This window comes from Pelodiscus sinensis, chromosome 3 (assembly GCF_049634645.1).
Source record: "Pelodiscus sinensis isolate JC-2024 chromosome 3, ASM4963464v1, whole genome shotgun sequence".
Lineage (NCBI taxonomy): Eukaryota > Metazoa > Chordata > Testudines > Trionychidae > Pelodiscus > Pelodiscus sinensis.
This window is the reverse complement of record NC_134713.1, coordinates 143,929,944-143,952,247: the sequence shown is the minus strand read 5'-3', so window position 1 is coordinate 143,952,247 and position 22,304 is coordinate 143,929,944. Positions and strand designations below refer to the sequence as shown.

General features: G+C 45.3%; 1 protein-coding gene across 4 annotated transcripts in view; it reads right to left on the bottom strand.

The window, feature by feature from the left end:
* Nucleotides 1-22,304, bottom strand: part of DAAM2 (dishevelled associated activator of morphogenesis 2) — a 323,838-nt gene that overhangs the window by 183,151 nt on the left and 118,383 nt on the right. For all 4 annotated transcript variants that reach the window (XM_075925085.1, XM_006131756.4, XM_006131755.4 and 1 more), the window contains one exon: nt 17,044-17,246. In XM_075925085.1, coding sequence (XP_075781200.1) covers nt 17,044-17,217 — 174 coding nt within the window. In that variant the 5' untranslated portion in view covers nt 17,218-17,246. The remainder of the gene's footprint in view (nt 1-17,043; nt 17,247-22,304) is intronic.

The window sequence follows — 22,304 nt, the reverse complement described above, 5'->3', positions numbered from 1 at the left end:
CTACTACGTTGACATCATTTTAGCTAATAAAACATAAGCCAAAGATATTTTTCTTTTACAACACCTTTTAAAAAGAGCATTAAACAGGAAACCTCATAAAACTTGGGGAAAGGAACAGGAGAGAGTTGGGCATTTGGCCTTGTGGATCCTGTGCATTTCTTCAATGCAATTACCATTCTTGGTTATTATCGTGTCAAACAATTGTAATACGAAACTCATCACAGCTAGATGAAGCGGCCAACATTTTCATACAGACAGATTCAACCACCTGTTAGCATTATAGCTCAATGTTGACAGCAAGGTCCTGACCTCTCTTGGCCATTAAAAGTCCCATAGTCTTTTTCCATGACTCAAGGGTATCCCTGGCCAAATTCCAAACTGGGTATTTGAATTTTGCCTGCACAAAATTTCCCTTCGATTTCAACCAAAGAAGTTATTCTTTACCGCCCCCTTACTAAATGGTAACATGATTATTTTGAATATTAGTAAACACACTGTGCCTGTGCTGTAGTTTTGGGCAGGTGATTCTGTACATAGTCAGCAAAGATTTTTGGGGCTCCTAAGGGATGAAAAGTTGCTACAGAAATGTGAGTTGCTCTTATTACATTTGCACTCAGGACTCAGAATGGGGATGAGTGCCCTGCCATGTAAAGCTCTGTACACAGAAACAACAGAAAGCCCGTGTCTCAAATAGTTTACAATCTGCTCAAGAGCACACGCACACCAGAATTGTTACTGAGGAGAGCAAAACAAAGTCCATGAACACCGTGATGGTGATTTGCTGCCGAGATCCAGAATACAGTGGTGATCAGAACTGCATGTTTCACTTTCCTTATAAACTGCTTGTGCCATGGCTTGGTGAATAGTACACAACACTTTACACAGAAGTGCTCTTAATTTCATAGATGGGGATATTGAGAGACAGAAGCAAAGTCATTTGCTCAAGGCACCAGAGGGACTCAGTACCAGAGCTGAGAAAAGAACTCAGGAGTCCCTAGGTTCTCGGGTCTGAACTCGGACCACATTGCTTGGAGGAGAGCATTCCCTCCCACACAACTTCAGGGCTATTGTTAGACTTGCTGAGGCCCAGGGCAGAAAGGAAGGAATGGGTTCTCACCCCGACTCCAACTCCCTTCTCACACATTGGATTTCTGCACCATTTCTGAAACCAAAGCCCAAACCAGGTGGGATCCTGGGCAATAGCCCCGCTTGCCAACCCTAACACCAGCCCTGTCTTTAAAAAATGCAAACAGGCTTTCACAGGATTATTTTAGCTTGCAATCCAGCCCCAGGTGGAAAGCATCAGCCTCTTTCCTTCCCCATGGCATAGTACCTCTGAGGCAGAGCAGTTGCTGAGAGGGCCTAGAGTGATGAGCGACACGGAAAGCCTTCCTCAGCAGTCTCCCTTCCCCTTCCCACAACAAAAGCTCCAGAGGATTTTCCAGTCAAATTCCAGAGGAATGCAGCAGAACGGCTGCTGATTTGTGGTATCTGATGACACTAACATTTTTTTCCCATTCATCACAGAGGAAAGCACCAGCCAGCCACTTACCCCAAAAGAGGGCACCCTTCCAGTTCTCCGCAAGATGTGGTACTGCAAAGATACTGAGTAGAGAATTACAGCCCCTGCCATTTACACTAGGGAACGTAACCAACTGATGCTTATAGGTTAATGGTGTTCGTAACACTCAGCCAGCTTCCAGGGAGGGGACTGAGCTATGGCAGAGCCATGACACCTCCTCCCAGAGAGCCGGGCAGGCAGGGGCTGCCCACTCCACTCCTAGTAGTAGGAAGGAGGCTTCCTGCTCCCAGGGAGGCTTTATACTGCAAGGTGGGCAGACTGACTCAGTCAAAGAAATGAAAAGGAAGTGTCTGAACAGGAGATGAATTAGCTGGGAAAAAACAAAACAAAAGACCCACCACTGCTAAAATTAGGTGAAAACACCTCTCAGGAAAAAAGGTGAAAGACTGACAGGAGGACTTCTATCTGTAGAGCTGGTACCCAGGACAGAGATGAGATACATTAGTTGGGGGCAGGGCAGAATTTATCCAATGGAATATATGCTAATGTGTTGTATTATCACACATTCTCTCCTAGTCTCTGCTTTCTTCATACTGTAGTTTGGTAGGTCTTCCTCCCACCCTGTCCCGCTCTTCATGGGATCCCACCAAGTTCCATTCTTTCCTCTTCTCCATTATAATTTCTCTCATCCGCTTCCACAACTCTGACTACCATCTCTATAATGATGACTCTCAAATCTGCCTGAATGGCCTTCACTTTATCTAATCCCACATTTTAGCCTCTGATATCTCTGCCTGGGACCAACTTGACTCTTCCTTAACTGAGTCCTTAGATTCAAGTTGTATAGGGTTCCCATCTCCACAGGAGTTGATGGTCTCCCTCTCCCTTGTATCCTTGCCACAGCCAAGTCCTGCCCCTTCTTCCTTTACAGCATTATGATGAGATCTTTCCCTACTCCCCCTACAACACACACAGGCATTCAGCATTCCCCAAATCACTACAATGCCTCTTTTCTTTCTGCCACCCACATTGTCCCATTTCAGTGCGTGAAAACCACAGTTGCAAAGATTACTTTACTGGCCTGTTGTTCAGACCTTGTAACATACATCCCCTTTGGAGCCATCCACCTGCTATCCTTTCAGTGCCACATGAAGGTGAACACAAGAAAAAGCCAAAGCCCTAGAAACTCTGCCGTACCCCTCTCTAGTTATCTACATCACTTCATACCCTCAACACCCATACAAGGAGTAGCTAGATTAGAAGACAGACAAAAGAATATACTATTGTGTAGGCTCCTTTTCCTATGGGAGCCTCTGGATTTTACTGGGAGGATCCTTTGTGCCTCAGTCTAGCCCTAGAGACTACAACTCCCATGAGCCCTTGTGGAAAAAGGAGGGAAAAATCTCTGGCTCTCTTCTAGGCAGGGAGAGAGGGAGAGATAGAGTTAGGGCAGGCTCCACTTTGGAAAGAGGAGCCAGATTGCTAGTGTGGAGCCTTTTCCAGGACAGGAGCTGCTGTGATGAAGCTAGAGCCTGTTATTGAGAGCCTGCCAGGACTTGAATGTAGCAGGCTGCTTCAGAGGCTGTTGGTATTGTCCCTGGAGGGGAGAGACCCAGGCTGTGCCTATGGCTGAGAAGGGCCTGTGTAACCCTACATAGAAGGTAACTGTAGCTCTTTGGGAAAGTGCTGCCTGGGACAGAGCACAGAAGGCAAAATGACTCTGGGTCCAAAGACAGCCAGAGTGATCTGCCCAGTGAACCAGAGCTGCTGGCATTCGGTGGGGCCTGCTCCAATGGAAGAGGGATTTTGCAGCTGACTGCCTGCCTGGACTGACACACACAGGACCTGCACAGTGCTGTCTCCATTCCAGTTGCAGACCTTCAAGTGTGTCCACGCAAGCAAGTGAATCCAGAGGAGTGCACACGCTGAGGTGAGATAAATGATGGCCATGTAAATGCCAGACAGATATGTTTCCTTTATTTTTAAGTACTTTGCTAATTGATTTTATTCACTTTTAATCTGTTAAACCCTGTTCCTTTAAGTAAAGGTGTGTTGATTCTAATTTAATCAATTGCATGTACATTATTTATAATTGTTGTTTTGGAGTTAGATCCAGATTGTTACTGGAATAACTGTATTCCTGGAGGCTCCCAAGGCATACCATTGAGTGTGCACGGGGCCAGCCAGGTGGAGGCACTGCCATTGTATATTCCTTTAGGAGCAAGGAGCTGCAGCAAGGGCATGGATAGGGCATCCCCAACTAAACATCACCACCACTGGGGTACTCAGGATCTCCTTTTATGTTAAAATCAGCAGGTGCCCAGGCACACATGTGAGTGTGACCTGCTCCCGAGTAACCCAGAGCGAGAAGACGGGGTTACAATTGTATTGCTAGTGCTACTCTGTTCCCATTGAAGTGAGCAGAAATTACCAACACCAGTCAGCAAGATTATAAGAATAACTGCATGGCTAGAGCCCCAAGCGGACACAAATTGGCATCCACATCTGCATCTGTAAAAACGATTTGGTAGATATCCAAACACATAAAGCAGATATATTCAAATGTGCAAAATTGGCATACACATCTGCAAAAAACGAGCCATGGATCTCTACATGGAAATGTGAATTCATACACAGGAAAACTTCAGAAAAATAGGGGAGGTTGTATGCTTTGTACTCAAAACTGGTGCAGAACAGATCTAAGCAACAGAGAAAGCAAGCAAGACTGCCAGCAGTATCTGCACTCAGAGTGTCAATTCAGCATCTTATTTCAACCACATCTTCTTGCCACAAATTAGGGTATGTCTACACTGCATTCCTCTTTTGAGAGAGGAATGCAAATGCAGATGAATGAAATTGCAAATGAAGCGCGGATTTGAATTTCCCATGCTTCGTTTGCATAATCGCATCTGGGCGCTATTTTGAAATACCCTATTTTGAAAAAAGAAACACTGTCTAGACACAGTTATTTATATAAAGAAAACCCTTCTTTCGAAATTACCCTTAAGTAATTTTTTGAAAGAGACCACTTTTTTGAAAGAGACCACCGGGCAGTCTGGATGCCTTTGAATTCAAGAACGCCTTTTTTCGAAAGAGCACTTTCAAAAAAAGGCATTCTTCCTCATAAAATGAGGTTTACCGCGCTCGAAAAAAACTGCCGTATTCTTTCAATTTACTTTTGAAAGAACGCAGCAACAGTCTAGACACAGGGGAAGTTTTTTCGAAAAAAGGCCACTTTTTTCGAAAAAACCCTGTAGTCTAGACACACCTTTAAGAGTAATTGCAAAAGAAGGGTTTTCTTTCGAAATAACAGCATCTAGACAGCGTTTCTTTTCTTGAAATAGGGTATTTTGAAATAGCGCCCGGACACGATTATGCAAATGAAACATGGGAAATTCAAATCGACACTTTATTTGCAATTTCGTTCATCTGCATTTGCATTTCTCTCTCGAAAGAGGAATGCAGTGTAGACATAGTCCTAATAGGATGCACAATTGTCACTGTATGAACAGCACTGCAATAAGAAACAGGCCACAGTGCAGTTTTATATAAACTTGTCACTCATACTTATGCTAAGAGCTGTGTTAACTTTCAGCTCTATCAGATCATGCAAGCATTTTCAAGTCAGTTGGTAATGTATTAAAGACATTGTGGAAGGATGGTTTCTTAACAGTTAACGTACCAACACTACAACTTCCAAGCAGTCAACAGTGGATTGATGTCAATTTAGCTTCTCAGTGCATCATCCTCTGTTCTGAAAAAGTGACAGCCACCACAGGAACTTATAGCAAAGCTTGTACTTCTACCAACTATTCTGTTCTTCACCCTCTTTTGGATGGTCTACACACCTGCTCCACGCTGCTGAAATTCAAGTAATAGTCCATTGAGAAAAGCAGATTGCTTGGATGGATGATGTGCTTTCCCTCTGCACTGCAAGGGCATCCTACCTCAAATGTGCCTGCCATAGTGAGTGGGTCCTACCTGGGATGTTTTTAGGAACAGCAGGCGTATTCCATCTGGAACGTATCCAAACATTTCACAAGCCTAGTATTTGCACACTACCTAGACCTTTAAGCAGTACAGCAAGTACAACCTGTGGCATTCAGTTGCAGCTAGTCACCATGGAACAGACCCAAAACATCACATGGGCCAGATCCTCCATTAGTGGAAATCAGCATGGCGCTGTTGACTTCAGTAAAGATGGACTAATACTAGCCGAAGATCTGGCCACGAGTTCTGTGACAATGCAGCAAAGTTGCAACACATTCTGTGAGGTGATCCCTTCTAGGTGGTTTCCCTTGGCACTAATATTTCTGACCAGAAATTTCACAAACACATGGCTAATTTTGTAGCCCCTGGCTTCCCTACACCCAAAATTTGGCAACAAGCATAGACCCTAGTTTGTGCTTACTTATAGAAATGTGCATGTCAATTAGGGCTTGCCCAGGAGGTGCAAGGCTTGTGCATGAGTTAAGCAGAATCACATGCTTTAGAAAGTCTGGGCCTGCAAAATCAGAACCTCAAAAGAGGAAATCTATTGGACAGGTTCACCACGGACCAAGGACAGCCTGATGTGAAATGGATTACCTGCAGTTGGGTGGGCCACCTCCCAATCACTCTTTCATGGTCAGGTCTGCAGCACCTTGCTTCAGTTTCCCTTCTTCCCTCAAATGTTACAACACAGGTTTTTCTCTGTGCAACCCAGGGTGTGAGCTAATTAATATCAAAATTTCACACACAATTCAAAGTCTCACCACAAAATTCAATCCATTTCCCTGCTTTTAACTTATCTCTCCCAGCCCTACCTGCCTCGAGTCTTCTCCTTTTGGTGAGTCCAGCTCTCTGCAGCTTCCTTCTCAGAAGACTTAGGTGCTGTCCCTTAAACCCATTTGGACAACAGGGAATGAGTCACAGGTGCACTCAACCTCACTGCCTCTGAAAGAGGCTGCTCACTCTATAGAACACCCATTGCAGTCTCCTATTAGGTCTAGCTTTTCCCTTTGTCTTTTCCATAGGACAGGAAAGAGGGGAAATGTCTGAGGAGAGCAAGACATCCAGGACAAGAATGGAGAGCCTTTGCCTTTAAAGGACTGCTCTCTGAACAGCCTAAAAAATCTGAATCAATAGCCCATTGCATTGGTTTGTTATTTTAATGGAAACTAAACACACCTGATAGCAGCTTTACTTGGGCAGCTACAGTCTAACCTGACAGAGAGAAAGGAGGCTTTGTGGTATGGCTTTGCTCAGCTAGGCAGACAGGCCCCTACTGATCTCTCTGCCTTCAGAGGATCACCTCAGATAATGACTCTTAAGACGGCTGCCCTGTCCCTGGCTCCTGTAATAGCTGAGAAATACCACTTCATCTCTTTATTGGGATTTTTTCATAACCTCCACTGAATCATTCCTGTTTAAACAGCCTCATTCCTAAACAGTAATTAGGAACAAGGAAAGTCTCTGTTGGCCCAAAGCCAGCGAGTCTCCTGCTCTACTGGAACCAGAGCTCATCGTATGAGAATGAAACAGAGGGGTCTCTCTAGATCTTGATAGCAGTTGGCACAAGAACACTTTCCTGGATAATTAGGAACAGCAATTCAATATATAAATGTATAGCAGCAGTGGGCTTAGGCCACGGGCAGTTGGTGCAGCTTGGGCTGAGGGAGATACGCCCCTAACCCCACCTCCTCTGCTGAGGCCCTACCCCCTCATGGGGAGGGAAGGATGCAGGGCAGAACACCGAGCATACCCCAGCCTCCCCAGAGCACCAGGGGAGGAAGGAGGCTGCACAGTTTTAGCCTCCCTAGCCAGGAGCACAGGTGGCTGCTGGGGTAACAGGACTTCTGGGGGTAGAGTGGGGGCAGGGCTGTACCTAGCAGTTTGGGAAGGCAAAGCCCTCCCCTGCCTAGGCTACCAGATGCCTATGGCTCAAGTAGCGAAAAGGCCACATGTCTGAGGGGACAGGAGATCACATACATTTTCAGTGAATTTTCCACAAGTCAATGGCCTTGTTGATTGAAAAAACGTATATTTAGCCACCAAAGTGGTGCCGTATGAGCAGGATCAGTGTGTACCGAGGCAAAGCTCCTACAAGAACTCAGGGGGTGTGTCTAGACTGGCAAGATTTTGTGCAAAAGCAGCTGATTTTGCGCAAAAACTTGCCAGCTGTCTACACTGGCCGCTTGAATTTGCACAAGAGCACTGACGTTCTAATGTAAGAAATCAGAGCTTCTTGCGCAAATACTTTGATGCTCTCACTCAGGGATAAGCCCTCTTGCACAAGAATACTTGTGCAAGAGGGCCAGTGTAGACAGGCACCTTAATTTTTTGTGCAAGAAAGCCCAATGGCTAAAATGGCCATCGGAGCTTTCTTGCACAAAAGCGCGTTTATACTGGGCACGGCTCCAAGAACAAAGTGCCTCTTGCCCTTCAGTGCTGGGGAGACTTCCATCTCCTCTTCCAGACCATAAGGGCCAATACGACTACTTTTTTATAGCCTTCTGCTCTGACCCTGCCACAGTATACAGGGCTGGACTCTAGGCAAACATACCTTTCAAGGACTCTACCTTCTAATATGAATCCAATTTTTCTGTTTTGCAGAGAATTCTAAGGTTCTGAAATGTTTTCTGTTCTAAAACAGAAGTAAATAACATTTTTTTGATGTTTCCTGTGAAATCAAAATCTGAAAAGATGCCATCATGAAGTGATCAACATGTTTTGTTTCAATAAAATTCAAACATTTCATTCTGGATTTGACTTTCTGTCTGTTATAAAATTGAAACTTCCACTTTTTCAAAGCACTGTTCCTTTAATTCTTTCCCTACCCTCTGAAAAGAAGTTTTGTCACAAGCATTCATTTCTGCAAAACGTGACACTTTCAATGAAACAGGATGTTCTGAAAGGGAAATATTCCATTGGAGAAACTCTGTTCAACTCAGCTCTCTGCTTCCCCTACACATGCACCTCATCTCTATCCTGAGTACCAACTATACAGATAGGAGTCCTCAGTCTCCAGAAAGGACCCAGTCTGTCTTTCACTTTTTTCCAGAGACAGTGTTGTTTCCTAATTTGTGCAGTGGTGGGTCTTTTGTTTTGTTCTTTTAAATAGGGACCCTTATCCACTGGGAGCTGGATTGATAAACAGTAATGTCATTTAACATAACCCACTGAACAACCATCTCAGCATGGGGGGTGGAACAGTAACAGCATAACTAAGGCCTGGTCTACACTAGAAAATCAGGTTGGTTTAATTACGTCAGTCAGGGATGTGAAAAATGCACATCCTAAGCTGACCTAAATCCCCAAGTAGATAGCGCTAGGTCCATTCGTGACAGAAATTTTTCTGTCAACATAGCTACCAGCTCTTTGGGCAGTGGATGTCAAATGGGAAAACCCCACCCACAGGGATAGGTAGAATCTATACTGAAGTATTACAGAGTTTTAAGTGTAAACATGCCCTAAAGGAAAGATTATCAGCTTTGCCCTCTCTCTCCAATTTTCATTATAGCCTCTACTAAGTAAATTTCTTGTATTCACTACAGTCTAGGGTTACCTGCTGACTGAGTTCCCTTGACAACCATACGTTTTGATTCTTCAGGATTTGTCCTTCATGCTACAGGATATTTTTAAAACTCAATTTTCCTTTAGAGAGAGAAAATTCACTTTGGCAGAAGAATGCAACAATGGTGCATTGTGACAGAATACACTTTTGATAGCCATGGTGTACTGTCAGTCATATTTTTGTCTTGTATGAAATGTGGAAATACCGCATGAAGACAACCCCTAAATAGAAACAGTACACAAAGAGACTACATGCTTTAAGCAATGTAGCACACAGTTATCAAGAGTTACAAATCTGTATAAAACAAAGATAGCAGTTACAAACAGGTGAACCAGTCTGGTGAATGTTAGAACTACCTCAAAACTTCGCCCTTATGGAAAAAAATGTGCTGATTTAACAGCCCTGGAGATAGATGTCCTACACAGAACAGGTCTAAGCTGAACATTGTGGAAGACTATATACAGTGGTTCTTAGGCTAGGGCCCTCAACTCAGACACTCATCTCGCTGATGTGACAGCTACCAGGAAAGTCAACTTCATTGAGTGATGTAGCAAAGAACACGGAGCCATCGGTTCAAAGGGGAGGCCCAGAAGCTTATTGAGTACCAGGCTCATGTCCCAAGCAGGTACAAGTGGATGACAATACAGGTACAACCTGTCCAACCCCTTTCTGAACCGCGTCACCATAGGGTGGTTAAACAGGGAATGCTGACAGCAACCCAGGAGAAAGGCAGACATCACCGCCAAGTGGACCTTAACTGAGGAGGATGCCAGGCACTGTGATTGCAGGTGCAACAGGTAATCCAACACTACCGGGATAGACGCCTGTCCTGGGGACAAACACCGCTCTGCGCACCAGCTGGAAAACCTCTTCATTTGGCCAGATATGCCACCCTGATGGAGGGCTTTCTACTGCCAAATTGGAACTCCTGTACCTGAGCCGGGCACTGAAGCTCTAACAAATCGAACCATCCAGCTTCCATGCTATTAGATGGAGCAAGTACAGATCCCGGTGCCTGAGGGTCCTCGATGCTGCGTCAGAAGGACCGGGTACAGGGGAAGGGCCATTGGAGTTTCCACCAACAGGTTGAGTAGGGTGGAGAACCAATGTCGGTGCAGCCATGCTGGTGCCAGCATGATTAGATGGGTCCTGTCCTTCCGGGCTTTCATGAGGACCTGACGTACCAGGGGAATCAGAAGGTATGCACATAGGAGAGGTGCTTCCTCCAGTGGAGAGCAACATGTCTCCTATAGAATCCTGATAGTAATTCTGGAATGAACAAAAGGCGAGGCAATTTTTTTATTTCTGGGGTGGCAAAGAGGTCTAGACGGGGAGTCCCCCATGTGTGGAAGATCGATTTTATCACGTCTTTCCTGATTAACCATAAAGGTTCTGCTGAGGGCATGTAGCAATATGTTTTGTAGGCCTACGAGATACTGGGTTTTGAAGTGAATTCTGTGTTTCACACACTAGTGCCATAGCCTCTGCCTCTCATTGCATAGGTGAGATGACCTCGCACTCCCTTGTTTGTTTATATCAGTGTTTTCCAATTTTATTTGGCCATGGAACCCTTTTGAGCTTGAAAGAATTTCAAGGAACCCCTAGGGTTCCTTTGTCGAGAAACAAAACAAAACAAAAAAACCCAAGTCACGCCGTAATTTGTCTCTGTCTCTTTAAGAGGGGGCAGGAGAGTGCCGGGTTCTCACGGAACCTTTACTTTCACTTCACGGAACCCTGGGGTTCTGCAGAGCACCAATTGGAATCCCTCAATAGAATATTTTTTGCCAAGAAAACTCGTAGTGTTGATGTAGCCTAGGAGAGTTTCTTAACAGGTGCATCTTAGTGGCCCTATGGTCGGGGGCGGGGAGGGAGGGAATGGTCATTCCACTCACTGCTAGGCTGGATGGAAAGAGCAGTGATCATAGGCAGAGAGGTAGATTTCAGGCAGACTGGAAGCACTCCGGAAGAATCCATCCCCAGAGAGGATTGCACTCATGTAAGGAAGGAGCTTCTAGGACCCTCTGTAAGGGACAACATACATTAAAACTGTAGGGAGACCAGACAGCAAGTGAGAAAAATCAGGATGCAGAGGTGGTAATAGGTATCTATATAAGATAAAGTCCCAGATGTTGGGACTGTCCTCATAAAACCAGGACATCTGGTCACCCTATAGAGTTGACTCCTAATTCAGAAACCAAGAGATGTTTAAGGTGCCATAGAAAACAGCACAAAGGATTATATGATGTGTGGTAATAGGAGAAGGAAAAAGGAGCAGAGAGTCCTTAGGCTACCAGTTAATGCTGCACATAGCTGTGTAGGCAAACTGGGCTTGCTTGCCAGTCACAGTTAATCTCATTCCCAGGATCCGGAAGGGACAAGAGTACTGCAGATGTTGGGTCCTGGGGAGAAAGAGGTTCATTACTTGGTCTCTTCTCTACCAGATCTTTTATGGAATTGAGAATACTGCAAAGGTAGTGAGACTTTGGATACCCAGTCTATTGCTGCTCAGGCAGGGACCCCTGCTGGAGCAGTGATGGGGAGACACGCTTAGTATCTGTCTTGCTTAGTACCTAGGCCCCTAGGCCAATGAAGGCCAGGAGGGTTAGAATCAGTGTTCCCTGTAACCTGTGCACTTGTGTGACCACTGAGGGGGGAGTCAAATGCCACCCAGGTGATTAGCAAAGCACTCACAGCTATGTTTTGTGTTTCTATTGCTTTGGTACACACAAAAATATTTATTCCACACATGGATGGAAAAGATTAGCGGGAACATTGGCTAGCATGCTCAGTACCTTAAAGGAGAGAGCAAGCTATCCCAAATTAAGAGAGGAAGGTAGGACAGAGTCTTCTTTATTCAAAAGGATGAAAAGTGGATGAGAAGGGGTGGAAGGCAGGAGGAAAACTATGGGAAATCCTCATGTTTTCAGACACAGTGAATGGAAATTCTTTGTCTTAGAAAATGTCTGGAACATCAAAAATGTTTCTATTGTTCTTTGGCATATGACTTAAATAGAGCACTCGCTGGGAGTTTAGGCTTAGAGTTGACTTGTGGATTTTTAAAAGTAACAAACAGAAATATTTCATTAAATAAGTTAGTATTTTTTATGGGGCCAGAGAGAGAAGATAGATTTAAACATTCTTCCTCCTACTGGGAACCCATGACACCACAGCATCACATACAAGAGAAAAAGTGAATCTGAATTCAGTGTCCCAGCTGAGCAACGTGCAAGAAGTATTGCAAAACCAACAACAGAAAGAGGGAAAATAAATGAATTCTTCAAGTTCTTTGAGATCTAATAATCAAATGTGATCTTGGTAACCTAGGAAAGCTAAAAAGTATCACTAATTTGTTAAGCAGCACGTGCTCACATCTGTGAAAGGTCACAGAAGATGACTCAATCTCATTTTCCGGTCTAAATAGTGTATGTGCGCGTGTGTGTGTGTGCGCGTGCATGTGTGTGTGTGCGTGCATGTGTGTGCGTGAGAGAGAGAAAGAGAGAGAGATTATTTTGACAATGTACTAAAAAAACCCCAAACCAACCCACAATACCTATTGTATTTATTTTTTGTCTAACAGCTGACATTCCAGTTATTTTTCTGGGTCTGCTGCAGTCAGCAAATTACCTCCACTAGCAACAAAAGCTTAGTTCATAACCTTGTAATACCTATGAAGTTCAACAAGGAATTGAGTGTTTTTTGGGAAAGAGGATTAAATGAATTCTCCTTCTTTTGCAATAGATTTTAAAACAAATCTTCCAGATTCACTGTAGTTCTTCTTTAGTCAATAATATTGTGCAAAGGAAAACATATAATCCTTAGTAAGGTCACATTTGCCAGCAAGCACACAACCAGCTTGGCACACAGACAGCTTGGGAGACCACCAACTGCGGCAACTCTTAATTACATGGCAGCATGCATGATGCCAGCTGGGAAGAAGAGAGAGAGTGCACAAGAAAAGGTGGAGGCAATGAGCAAAAAGCAATTTAGAATTGTATGCTAGGGCCAGCTTTATCATTTCTGGGGTACAAAACCACCTCCACAGGTATGCCAGGATGCCGGGCCTCCACTACTTTCATTCCACCACCAAGAGAGGTGGAGAAGAGAATCTAGTTCCACATGATCTTTTCCTTCCTAGCGTGGGGCTAGAAGAAGAATTAGGGCTGGCCCTCAAGATGCAAAGCTTAGTTGTCCTAGAGAGACCCAAGAAGCACAAGGATCCAAGGTGGTTGTTTGCTTTGTGTCTAGGGCTGCTGCACTGGACATGGACACATTATGGGAACAGCATTTGCTTTGTACTGCCTACCTCTGTGGGAAGATGGCTTGTGAGTTAACAGTCCCACTGGGAAATGGTACATGCCACATAAAAGGCAATTTCCAGTGAGATCAGCCATGGCTTCAGTTTGCACCCATGATGGGAATGAAAACCCTCTTTTCTTTCACAGCGAGCCTGACTAGGGAGACAGGACCCCAAACATACCATCCAATTGCTAGATTAAGTATCCCAACATAGTCCAAACTCCATCTCCAAATTTGCAAGACTGGGCTCCCAGAAAGCTAGCTCTTTGAAGAAGAAGTTAACATCATGAGAAGAGCAGGCACACAGACACGCACCTGAGCTACAATGTCCCATTACCTGGGCACCCGAGGGGATCCTTTACAGAAGCTAATTCCCTCAAAGAGGGAGGTGGACTGTCCAGAATACTGAATAGTCACTGGGCTAGAAAATGGCCATGCTGAAAAATATCCTGTGAACTAAGCTTAGGTTTTCCACATTGCTGTCTACAATGGGGGACAATGCCCCAGATTTTAGCTGCACAAAGGGAGAACAGGCATGGGCTTTTAAAGGAGAGAGGAGTGCAGTCAATTGCAGGAATATTTTTCATTACACCATTTTACAGAACAGATGGTGCAGGCCAAGCTATGCCCTCCGGACATACTCCGGGAATGCAATGCAACATTTGTCTCACTAGAGATGTCAGACTGTGTCAGTGCCACCATTTTACTCAGGGATTTGGGTCAAAAGTCTCCACAATCATATTTATTTTTTGTCTCAAAGACCATAAAGGATAAAGAGTGATGTGTAATGCAGAGCATCCCCAAACACTTCCAGGTCGCTGATTTACACTGGCACATTTACAGACTGAACCTTTCTAATCCAATTAAAATCTCATCCTAGACATCAATACAAATGTGGTCTGTTCTATTTTAGTGTTTCAGAGAACATACATTAGCCTGGAACAGTGGGTGACTCAGGCCTCCCGGGCAAATCCTGCAATCTGCCAGCCTAGTTTCTATCTCAGGCAACTACATTCAGAAATCTTTCGCTATTTTCTCGCTATCTACCTCTCTAGGAACTTAGACAACTTCCATCACTGTAGTACTTGAGCACCTTCCAAAACTAAGCAATACTTCTTTATCCTTCTGAATGAGAGAACTTCTCTTCCACAATTAATTCCTCAGAAAGTTATAGTTCTTACGGTATCAAGAAATACATAGAAATTGATTTGGGTCAGTTTTCAATTTCAATTACTTCTTTTTTTAAAAAAAATGTAGACTCTGGACTAGGCATACACATGCACTATAATAATGACTCCTTCTAACTTCTGTTCCTCCACCCCCACCCCCACCTCCACATGCAAAGTCTCCACCCAGGAACTTATCCTTTCCACCAGGAAAAACCTGACAAATAATCATAGACCCGGAAGTGTGACTGAATCAGCAGATTCAGGTTCTGGCAAACCAAAGTGGAGAGCAAACACTTCAGAGACCGTCATTGGGAAAACTAGCTGCAGTGTTTTGGTTGATTTTAGCCACCATGTACAATATTCATAGAAAGATAGGTTGAGCTAGTCAAGGCCAGACATTTAAAGATTTGCAGGTAAGAAAATCAACACTACCAACGGTTCCCAAAAATAAATTGCAGATAATGTAGCTCACAGAACACTGGGGGTAATGCAATCCCCCATAAGAGACACCAATCAGCAAGCAGGCTTTTATATTGAGCACCATCTGCAGTTTCCAATACACTAACGGTTAACCATCTATAGAGAACATTGTAGTAATCCAGTCTCTAGCTGACAAAAGCTTAGGTCAGTGTGGTGATAGCCACAGCCAACAGAAAAGGTTGCAACCTTCTGACTAACCATACAGGATGCAAAGCCCTCTTGGCCACTGTAGCTGTTTGGTCATCTTGAAGAAGCTGGAGCAGAAACGACTTGGCATATAACTCCAATTGAGGGAATCAGCATGCAACATTAGAGGAACCTTGGGGCAACTGAGAATTTGCTCAAAACGGTTGTTTTGCAGCTAGAACAGCTCCCACTATTGCTGCCCACGCTTGCAGCTGTGTCAGCACCACCTTGTGGCCAAAGGTATCAAAGGCAGCTGACAGATGCAACAAAATCCCTATGGTTACTTTGTTCTCATCTGTCACCAGCAGGACAACACTGAAAGGTAGAGTCTCCATTCCATGTCCAGATCAAAACCCCTGGGAAGCCTAGTTCGAACTACCTAGTTCGTGCCCCGTGTAGCTGTGCTGCACGGGGTTCGAACCAGCGGGGTTTAAAAAATGGCGGCTCCCCGCTTATGCAAATGAAGCCCGGGAAATTCAAATCCCGGGCTTCATTTGCAAGTGCGGTATGCCTACATTACCCTCCTAGTTCGAACTAGCGGGGTAGTGTAGACATACCCTAAGAGAGTGCATTTCATTCCAACGGCAGCCATATGAAAGTGATCTCTGGAGCAATGACCAGGAATGGCATCAGTGATGCCAAAAGTAGCCCTATCTGTATGCCCTGGGAAAACTGCATTCCAACCCTAAATCTGGCAATCTGCCTAACCCTGTAAGAAAGAATCATCATCATTAACAACTGAATCCCATTCATACCTGAAATATTATTGGTGCCCAAGCAATTGCCCAGCTTCACCCTTGGAATTTCAGCGAAGAACTATTCAAAGCAGCAGTTTATTCAAGAGTGATTAATTAAATTCTACCACAATATATGGAAGCGGAGTATGCAACTCACTGGAGGATTTTCCCCAGCTCCCAGGAAGTCCTTAGCATCTGTCATGATTATGAGGGTTAGCCAGCAGCCTGGGGACTAAGGGGTTAATTACACCTAGCCAGGTGGAGTGGCCAATAGGAATGTAGGTAGGACTTTCAAACTGTGACAAAGGAATTTGGTTTTTTTTCCCCCCTCCTTTGTCTCTCTGTGTGTGAACTCTCTGCAGCTACAAAGAGAGATAAACATGTCTCTCTCTCTCTTTCTCTCCCTCTCAGAAACAATTCTTCATTTTTTGTAAGTAGGGTAAAGTTTAGATAAATCCGTCAGGTTTTCTTGTTTTGTGATTTGGGTATGGGATCTGAGATCTGTATATGTTTTAAAATATGTTTTGGCTTTTCTTTGTAACTAAGTTCTAGGTGCATGGAGTTTCTCCATGAGTATATGTTGTTACTTTCTCATCTAGTCATTATGCTTGCAACAGGAATATTGATGTAATAATAAAAGTTCTTTCTTTTCTTTTTATTAACCTGGCATTGGTTAACTGTGTGCCCTGATTTTTATTTTAGGGGTGAGATTTCCCAAATGATCTTTCCCCTGATTCCTTTATTAACATTTGGGTGGTGGCAGCGGAAGTTTTATTCCCAAAATCTAGGGTTTTAAGATTTTGGGGGAAGTTTTATACCAAAGCCTGGTAGATAAGGCTTTGGGGTACACCTGCTGGCCCCCACTTCTGCATTAATCATGCCAGAGTGGGGAAGGAGCCATGACAGCATCATCAAGTGTTTGTTTTTATCCTCAGAGGATGTAAAAGTTCCAGTCATGGGTTAGGATCCTATTGTGCTAGGTGCCATAGAAAATACAGAGCAAAGAGACAAGTCCCTGCCCCAAAGTGTTCACATAACCCCACGGGAAAACTCTCCAAACACTATAAAACATATGGTCAATCAATGGTAGAAACTCACCACAAGTTCAGAGAACCTCGCATTGAGCTCCTCCGCTGGTGGGATGGGGACAGAGAACTCCAAGAACTGGAGGGGGTTATTATCCTTGAGGTTGATTTCAGGGAGGTCACTTCCCCCGAAGCAGCAAAGAAACCCCAACGTATGACGATTCCTTTTCCGGGGAGCCATGGTCATGGTGTGGGTTGCTATCTACTGATCATGATCTGCAGAGAAGACAGGAAGAGAAGCCATTAAATGACAATCTGCACTACCAACCACAGACTATTTATGTAAGAGGCAGAGAACAGACTGATTTGGACAGGCTAGTCAATGTTTAATACATCACCACCTCCCAGGGTAATATAGCATCTTGCATTCCAAAGGTTCCCAAAAAGGTTTGACAGATGTAGATCAGAACTTTCAATTAAGTAAGCATGACTTAAGTCTGCTCCAATCAAAATCAATTGGAATTTTAAAATTGACTTGAGTGGGAGAGGAGTTAGGCCAACAATAAGCCTTATGGAAAATCCCACCCATAAATGGACATACACAGCTGCTCAATTCACCTACAGCTGACACACAACCCCCCTGGAACAGAATGAAACAGTTCTATTACCCCACACAGCAGATGCTAGTGACATGGAAAGAGAAGAATACAGTATTGCACAACAGTTTAGGACAGGAAGTTCCAAAGAAAATTGAAGCAGTTGAAATGGCAGGGAAAAATGCAGGTTAGCTAACCAGGAATGCTCGGTGCAGCAAAGGACTGGGGTGTTATATTTACAGTTTAGAAAGAAATCACTGAAAACACAGAGCTTGAGCATTTGCAAGTGTCCATTTTATTTCATAACACAGAATTAACTAAAGCCAGCCCAAGCCAGCTGGGCTGACTCCTAGGGTGTGTCTAAACTACATGGCTCCATTGATGGAGCCATGTAGATTAGGCTGATCGGCAAAGAGAAATGAAGCCACAATTTAAATAATCGTGGCTTCATTTAAATTTACATGGCTGCAGCGCTGAGCCGACAAACAGCTGATCAGCTGTTTGTCGGCTCAGCGCGCTAGTCTGGACGCTCCCGCGCTGACCTGAACGTCCTTTATTGACCTCCCCGTTATGCCTCGTAGGATGAGGTTTACCGGGGAGGTCGATAAAGGGCTTTCATGTCAGCAGGGGAGCGTCCAGACTAGCGCGCTGAGCCGACAAACAGCTGATCAGCTGTTTGTCGGCTCAGCGCAGCAGCCATGTAAATTTAAATGAAGCCACGATTATTTAAATTGCGGCTTCATTTCCCTTTGCCAAACAAATAAATCTACATGGCTTCGTCGACGGAGCCATGTAGTTTAGACGTACCCTTAGTGACCTAACTCAGTTACTATAACAAGAAGATCTATATCTACAACCCAATACACAACAAGGAGGATTGGGAGCACTGTTAGTTTTGGTGGCTAAAAACTCCCTCAGAGGCTACGAAAGAAGACTGCAGGCTTCTTTTGGAAAAAACTTTTCCGGAAGAAATTTTCTGAAAAAACCTCTTCTGAAGAGGGTTGCCAGGTGTCCGGTATTCAACTGGACAGTCAGTTTTTTGTGCCCTCTGTCCAGTAAAAAAAAACAGAAAATACTGGACACGTGCAATGTCCGGTATTTTCTGCTTTTCTGGCTGGGTGCCTGATGGAAGCCTGGTGGGGCGGGGGGACTGGCTGGGGAGGCGGGGCTTCGATCAGCACTGGGAGCCCTCAGCTCAGCTGGTTGTATGCGGAAGCCTGACAGGGGCGGGGGGAGTGGCTGGGGGATCGCGATCAGTGCTCCAATCCGTTAACATTGCTTAAGCCTAGCTCTCCTGCCCATTATTGTATTCACCTTCTGCTTTATGTGGCAATTTGCCTGGTTTCCCTCAGGTAAGGCTCATTCTGAGATCAAATAGGCTTAGCACCAGACTTTCCAGCCCTCAGAACAAGCCACTCTGTGATACTGGGTTCCCCTCACAATTCTGTTCATAGTATAGTATAGGGCCTAAGAACCCTGTGTCAAATTTATCCTTATTTGAGCACATACAGAGAAAGCAACTGAGGCAGTGACATTACCTAAACACATGCATATAAAGGAGAGTTAAGAAAAATGTGTGCTTCTTTGTAAGATTGCTTAAATACTGCTAAGTGATAAGTAACTGCAGAGGCAGAATAATACAAGCATTCAGTAGGGAAATTATTTATTTTATTATGATGAAAAGAATAAGCCCAAATAGCTCTTTGGACAAATTTAATTACTAGATTTGAGAGCTCTTAATCTATATCAAATTAAACAATTTCATGGCCTTTAACATTTGGTTTGGAAGTTTCAAGACAACTGCAGCACTTATTTTTCAGCAAACCAGAGAGAATTTTAAAGCACTTCAATTCAGTACAGTATTCTCTAAAGAATCACCAGCTCAAAGTATAATTATGCATAAAAAGAAAGGTGATAAGGTTTTAGTTTATGAACATGCGAGAGAGTTTTAATGTTGACCCAGCTATAGAAGGGAAAATAATGATCAATATTAATCCAACAACAACTAATGGTATAACTATATTTTACAGTGTACAAATAGGGTTGCCAAGTGTCTGGTTTTTGCGTGGACAGTTCAGTATTTTGCCTTCCATCCGGTAAAAAAACCCCAGAGAATGCCAGACATATAAAATGTCCAGTATTTTCTGTTTTCCTCAGATGGATAGCCGGGATTGTCTGCGAGGGCGGGGTAGTGAGGAGCGTGATAATATTCTTTGTTGGTCTTTTTTTTTTCCTCAACCAATTTTTCCCTGCCTGTTTGGGATTTTTTATGAAGTTATCTGGCAACCCTACTTCTGAAAGAGTGCATCCACATGCAAAAGCGCATCGAAAAAACAATCTGCTTTTTTGAAAGACAGTGTTCACACTGATTGGATGTTATCTCACATTTAAGGCCACCCGGAACCAGTTCAGGCAGGGCTTTAGGTCACCAGTTGCTTCTGAGTGCTGGTGCCGAAGCCTAGACACACGCTTAAAGGGACCCCCTGGACAGCTGTTTCTCTGCTTCTGCTACATGTTCAAGGGACAGCAAAGTTCTCACAACACCTGCTTTGGTTGCCCCGCTTTTTTGGACGCCACAGCTTTTTTGTTAGTGCCATGCAGCTGGAGCTGCCCCACGGCATGTGATGGCCCCACACAGCCATACTGCAGTCGTTTGTGCAGGCTACCTTCCTGGCCCTGCATGAGCCTGACTCACAGCTCATTCTGGAGACCCGCTCCCTGTGTGGGGGAGCAAGACTTGTACAACTGAGAGGCATTTTTGGAGGCTGTGCACTAGTTCTGATTGGTGGAACCAGCTGGCCATGGAGCAGTGGGATGACCAGCAGTGGCTCCAAAACTTCTGCATGCGGAAGGCCACCTGTTTGGAGCTGTGTGCTTGGCTCGCCCCTACTCTCTGACAACCCGACACCCATCTGCATCCTGCCATCCCCCTGGATAAGTGGGTCGCAATCGCAAACTGGAAGCTCACCACCGCCGACAGCTACCAGTTGGTGGGCAACCAGTTCGGCGTGGGGAAGTCCACCATTGGGGCCCTCCTCATGGAAGTAAGGCACTCTCAGGCTGCAGTCCCTGCATGGGTGGGAGGGAGGGGAGTCCTGGAAAAGGGGTTCTCTAGGGAAAGTGGGGTTGGGGAGAGCACCATCCCTGAGGAGTTGTGTCGTCCTGCCCTCACACAACTCTGCTGCTAGGGGGGTGGCCTCATAGGGGGTAGGATGGGAAGGGAAGGAAGGAGGCAGCCACCTCCTAAGGGCTCAGGCACTCCCTCTCATTCTCTGTTTTGTGTGTTTGTTTGTCTCCTTCTGCAGGTGGTGAGGGCCATCAACTCCATCCTGCTGCACAGGGTCATCCACCTGGGAGACCTGGACCCAGTCGTCACAGGATTTGCAGCCCTGGGGTTACCAAACAGTGGTGGAGCCCTAGAGGGGACCCACATCCTGATCCACACACCTGAACACTGAGTGACTCAGTATTTCAACTGCTAGGGCTACTTTTCAATGGTGCTGTAGGCCCTGGTCAACCACCGTGGACAGTTTACAGACATTTTTGTTGGGTGGTTGGGCAGGGCACATGATGCCTGCATCTTTTGTAACTCCAGCCTCTATGGCAAGCTGGAGGCGAGCACATTCTTCTCCTGCTGCAACTTTGCAGTTGGGGACGTGCAGATGCCACTGTGCATCATGGGAGACATGGCGTACCATCTGATGCCACAGCTGATGAAGCTATACACTGGCCACATGGACCCCAGCAGGGACCAGTTTAACTCCCACCTCAGCCAAGCGAGGATGCAGGTGGAGTGCACTTTCAGCTGCCTCAAGGTGCATTTCAGGTGCCTCCTGATCCGCCTTGACGTGGGGGAGCACAAAATCCCTGAGGTCATCTCAGCATGTTGTTTCCTCTACAACATTGTGGAAGGCAGAGGCCAGCTGCAAGGGGAGACCCTTTGGAAAACCTCTGGTGGAGATCTTGATAGTAGGGGCAAGTGTGGGGTCCTGCCCCAGAGTGCGAGCTGCACTCTCTGGCCCTCACATATCCCTGGCGGAGCTCCTTTACCTTACTCTGGACCTGTTCTAAGGTCCAGGGTAGGCATCCCGGCTCCGCAAAGGATTCGGCCATCCGGCCATAAATCTCCGCATTGCGGCATCTGGAGCAGAGATCTTGTAGTGTCTCCTCCTCGCCCCACAGCTCGAGGAGGGACAGGATCTCTGCTCCAGACCATGAGGGCGCCCACTGCTTGGTACCTCTCGGTGGTATCTGGGAGCCCTGGTGCTGCTCCCTGAGAGAGCCAGGGTGATCTCAGGGGGCTTGTGGCTGTGCCATGGGTGAGCAGGCTTGTGGCAGGGAGAGCCATGCAGTCAGGGTGCTGCTCCAGGGCCGGCTTCCTGCCACCTGGCTTGTCCAGGGTGCCTGCAGCTTTAAGAGGGGCCAGCAGACAGGAACTATAGAGTTGTGATTACTTGGGACCAAGTGGCCACCAGGGCACCTGTGCTATTCCCTGGAGGCCTCTTCTTATGAAAAAACACTCTTCCCTGTTCACACACGTCTTTTTCCAAGTGTTCTTTTGGAAAAAGGCTTCTTCCTCATAGAAAGAGGTTTACCGCTATCGGAAAAACTCCTCTGCTCGTTCAATTTTTTTTCGAAATAATGCAATAGTAGTGTGGATGTAATTGAAATTTTTTTGGAAAAACAGTCGTTTTTCCCAAAAAAACTCTGTAGTGTAGACATAGCCTCGGAGTCTGGA